Source organism: Merops nubicus, unplaced genomic scaffold (assembly GCF_000691845.1).
Source record: "Merops nubicus isolate BGI_N331 unplaced genomic scaffold, ASM69184v1 scaffold8680, whole genome shotgun sequence".
Classification (NCBI taxonomy): Eukaryota; Metazoa; Chordata; class Aves; order Coraciiformes; family Meropidae; genus Merops; species Merops nubicus.
The window spans coordinates 1-4,607 of NW_008582123.1; the positions used below are offsets into that span (position 1 = coordinate 1).

The 4,607-nt window shown below is 38.7% G+C and overlaps 1 protein-coding gene across 1 annotated transcript in view; it reads left to right on the forward strand.

The window, feature by feature from the left end:
* The first annotated feature begins 562 nt into the window (after positions 1-562).
* The window catches only part of OMA1 (OMA1 zinc metallopeptidase), a 16,171-nt gene continuing 12,126 nt past the window's right edge, over positions 563-4,607 (forward strand). The window contains exons 1-4 of the mRNA XM_008936616.1: positions 563-1,071; positions 1,486-1,714; positions 2,799-2,972; positions 3,068-3,175. Of these exons, the coding sequence (XP_008934864.1) occupies positions 563-1,071; positions 1,486-1,714; positions 2,799-2,972; positions 3,068-3,175 (1,020 nt within the window). The remainder of the gene's footprint in view (positions 1,072-1,485; positions 1,715-2,798; positions 2,973-3,067; positions 3,176-4,607) is intronic.

Below are 4,607 nucleotides of genomic sequence, written 5' to 3' on the forward strand. Positions count from 1 at the left end.
GGCCGGGGCCTGCCCGGCGGGAAGGCTCCTCCGTTTCCCTGCCCCCTGAGTAAGCGGCTCCCGGCCGAGAGACGCTCGGTTTCGCTGCGTTGAGTCGTCTTGTTTCTAGGCTGGGTGCAGCAAATACGCCCCTTGAGTTCAGTAGCGAGGTATTAGCAAAATTCTCCCTGGATCCTGGTTCTCCTCAGTATGTGTGGGTGGCAGCTGTGGCCAGGAGCCCAGCCCAGAAACGTGATGATGGACACCTTTACCACGGGACACCTTCAGTCATTCTGATCTGGGGGTAATAAAAGCAAAAGAAAAACCACACGCTGTTTTGTTCCCTGTGATAGAAGACAGGAGCTTTTGCACAGTCAAAACAGATTGGTACCTTGAAAGTGTTACAGGATACAGATGTAACGGCGACTTCTATTGTGCAATGCAACTGTTGACAAATGCATGGTATATGTCAGATGAAATGAAGTAATGGCTTAGAGTTTGCTGGAAACACCCAAGGGTGGTTTTCTTAATACTTCTATGCTATTTTTGTTTTTTTGTTTCAGGGTAACCAACAAAAGAAGTTATGAATATAATCCGCAGCCTAAAGTTGCCAAGCAGGAACTGCATTTTCTTTCATTTAGCTGCCTTCACCAAGCAGGGCAAGTGCAGTAATCTGTACAGGTCATATGCAGAACATTGCCAAACTCAAGTCAGTTGTACACGAGATAGGTGCCAAAGGCTATATTTGAGTGGAAATACTAGAAACTGTTTTCCAACTGGAAGATCTGACTACCGTAGAAACGTCATCTGTAAAGGACAGAGGTATCCCTTGAGTGCCTCAAATACAGAAGTATACAAGAATGCACGCCACAGTTTGGGAAGGTTTTGCTTCCAGTCTTCCCGGACACTGGGGGAGAAGACCACAACCTTGCAGATCAGTTCTGCAGGGCAACTCCCACGTTGTTTTTCTGCTCAGAACATTCAGATCATCAGGTGTTTTCGTACATCGCCATTGTTTCAGGCTGCACCAGCTCCTTTTTTCTGGATTATTGTTAAGCCAATTCAGAAGTTATTTGCTATAATTTTCGGCAGGTAAAATACTATCTTGCTTCCTCTCTCAGTGTAAGACCCCGTTATGCAAAGATGTGTGCTTGAGTTTGTGGAGAATAATAGGTATATTTTTAGTGTTGTCATTTTAATATCTATGCAAAATTCTGTAGGACTGGGGCCTAGACAGACAGTTTGGTCAACAGGAAATGATTTCCACTATCAGAGGTGTTAGATGTATCTTTTGCTCTTCTCCTTCTCATTTAATTTTAAAAGATGTTAAGGAGCATTTCTTCTTCTGTGGGAGGAGGGAAGTGGGTTGGAGTAGAAGCCAGTTACAGTAAAACCTTTCATAAACTCTTACTTGAAGTGAGACTGTAGTAGATAATACAGCAAGGGCTGACACTAACAAATTCCATTTTACCTATGTCCTAAGTTAAAACTGTTTGTATCTTACAGAGGCATAAGAAAATGGTGGCAGGCACTACCTGCTAATAAGCGGGAAGTTTTTAAAGAAAGCATAAGAAAAAATAAATGGAAGATACTCCTGGGTGTTGGTAGCTTAGGAGTTTCATTTGCTGTGTTTTATTATACTCACTTGGAGGAGACACCCATCACTGGGCGCACTCGACTGTTGGTCTTTAGGAAAGAGCATTTAAAGCAGCTGGCACAGATGGAATATGATACGGTAAGATTTTTGAGAAAAACTCAAAACACGCCAAAACTGCTAATGTTTGCTTTTGGTTGTTTTAGTTTGTTTGTTTGTTTTTTAGCAATGAGCTAATCCAGTTAATGAGATGGGCACATGAACTTTGTGGTGTCCTTGATAACTTCTAAACTTCATACTTGGAACCCTGCAGAGCACTTACATCAGTTTTCCCCTCCTCTTGTGTCCATTCTTTTAAAGTTTCTGTCAGCAAACCACTCAGAGGCACAGGATAGTTAAAGAGCACATTATGTGTATTTGGCAAACATTTCTAGCTCTGTTACTGTAATATAACAAGAAATATAGAACTCTAGAAGAAGTGATAAAAGCATAGCTGATAGGTATGTGCTGAGATGTCTCATTTTCAGTGCTGATTTGAGCTTAGTTTGGCACTTGTTCAAGGTCTTCTCTTTTAAGCTGTTGCTCTGGAAGGTAATACTCTCCACCTGCATTCAATTGTACTTCCTTTTTTTTTCCATTGGATCAGCTCATTTTTCTTCAATTGCTTTCTTTTAAACTGTCCATTTTGCTAATTTCTACAACTTTGAGTTTTGTGACTGTTCTAAAGTCAGTAAAACTTTATAATGTATGTATGTGTCACTGTATTCTTGTTTAACTGAGAAAGGGAGACAAGAACAGAAGTAGCAGAAAGATATATTCAAATTACTGCTTTTGTATAAGTTTGTCCACCTTACAAATTACAACAGAAATATACAGGTGTAGAAAAATTACGAATTTAGATGGAAATCCAGGCAGGTATAGGAAGGTTTGCCAAACTGTAGCGCCAGGGTTAGCTGTGTATTAAGAAAATGCCAGATACAGGAGGCTGCAGGACCATGTTTATACTATCTTATTTTGATCTGTGGTCAGTTTCTTTCCTTTTATATTTATTAATCCTTAACTTGTAGGTCTGAAAGCCTGAGCTCCAATATATTTGCTATATGAAAGAGAAATGTATTAAAACTTAGATTTAACTAAGTTGTGTGTAGCCACTAAATTAGTTTATTAGTTAATCGATTAGTATGTGTTTGTTCTGCATGGCAATCTATTAATTTTTCTTCTTTAGTGGATGGAGAAACTTGAAGGTAAAATGTTACCTGAGACAGATGAGCGCTATCAGGCCGTGGAGAAAGTTGTTAGTCATTTATCAGAAAGCAATAAGGACATCCCACAGTTGTCAGCGTTCAAGTGGACTGTCCATGTGGCAGATGAACCAGAAGTAAATGCTTTTGTGCTTCCAGTAAGTTGAACCCTCTACAAAAATTAATAGTAATATCAAACCACCATTTTGTGTAGGTGTCTTGTCTTTAATTTTCGCTCACATTTTATTTACAGAATGGTGAAGTGTTTGTTTTCACTGGATTACTAGATGCAGCTTCTGATATTAATCAGCTGTCTTTCATTCTGGGACATGAAATAGCTCATGCTGTGCTGGAGCATGCAGTAAGTATTTAAAGAAAGCTGTCTGACATTCTTAAATTAATTCTAATTGCTTTAAGATTTTTTTCCTACTGCTACCAACCAAACTTTCAGTGTGACCCTTTGTAATTAATGAAGAACGGAGTTTGAAATGAGAGTATTCTGCTACAGTATATCTCTGTTATTTATGTAGTACTTAATAACTGTTGGAAGTCCTGTAGTAGTCAGCGTTAGTCCAAAGTCTGCCACTGCTATTTTCATAGCTATAGAGGTGGATTATGGCTCACTGTGGACAGTCATGTAGAGCTTGGTCTGCAGCTGCCTCTTCTCCTATAGCACAGATGGAAGGAACTAGAGGTACTCAGCAACTCAGTTTGTTACTCCTACACTTGTTAGAATCTACAGAAATTGATATACTTTAATAATTTATTCTTAAATACATTATTATTATCAAAATACAGTTACTTATTATAGTACCTCACAGTTCTAGAGTGTCATATTCTAGAATGCCTGGAGCTTGAATCTACATTTACAGGTAATTGTTTTCAGAGATTTAATTTTTCCATATCCTGACATGCATATGTTGAAATAGATAGTACCTTGCCATTTGGTTAGAATGGATTTAGTAATTTTATTGGAGGAATTTCTTTACTAACAGAGTGGTGAGGCATTGGAACAGGCTGCCCAGGGAGGGGGAGTCACCATCCATGGAGGGGGTCAAAAACCATGTAGACGTGGCGTTTCAGGACATGGTTTAGTGGTCGTGATATTGTTGGGTTGACACTCTTGATGATCTTAGAGGTCTTTTCTAACCTTAATGATTCTATGATTCTAAGGCTCATATTGTTTTAGATTGAGTTGATCTGCAATAAAGTACTCTTTGCCTTCAAACTGATTTCTTTCTGTGAATATCAATTTAAAAAAACTGTATTCATTTACCGATCCATCTGCTTGAGAAGTCTGTAAACATAAAGATCTTGCTAAAATTGCAAACCTACTTTGGAAATGGACAAGTACATTTTAAGGCAGTGAAAATACAGGAGAATTGCTCTACTGCATCTTATATGATTTTGGCTGAGCAGCAGTTCACATCATAGTTTCTTGAGCCAACTTACCAGTTTAAACTTCTGAAAAAAAGTAATTTCTAATAATAAAAAGAACCTACCTTGTTTGTCTGGAACCTGTGTGACTCAGCTGGCCTAGAGAACAGCATTGTGTGGTCCAGCTTTTAAGTGCTCAGATCAATTTGTTGAATGTCAGGTAGAGCTCTGAAGAACGGAAGAATTTCCATCTCTTTTTCAGGATCTCACAGTTTCTGGAAAAAGAATGCAACAAAGAAAATATATCATCCCTGGTGTCCCTTTAACCTGTTAGTGTTCCTGTCTAAATTGTCTGTCTCTTCTCAAATTAGTGAGATCAACAGCCTTCTAGGTCTTTTAATAGATTTTTTTTTTTT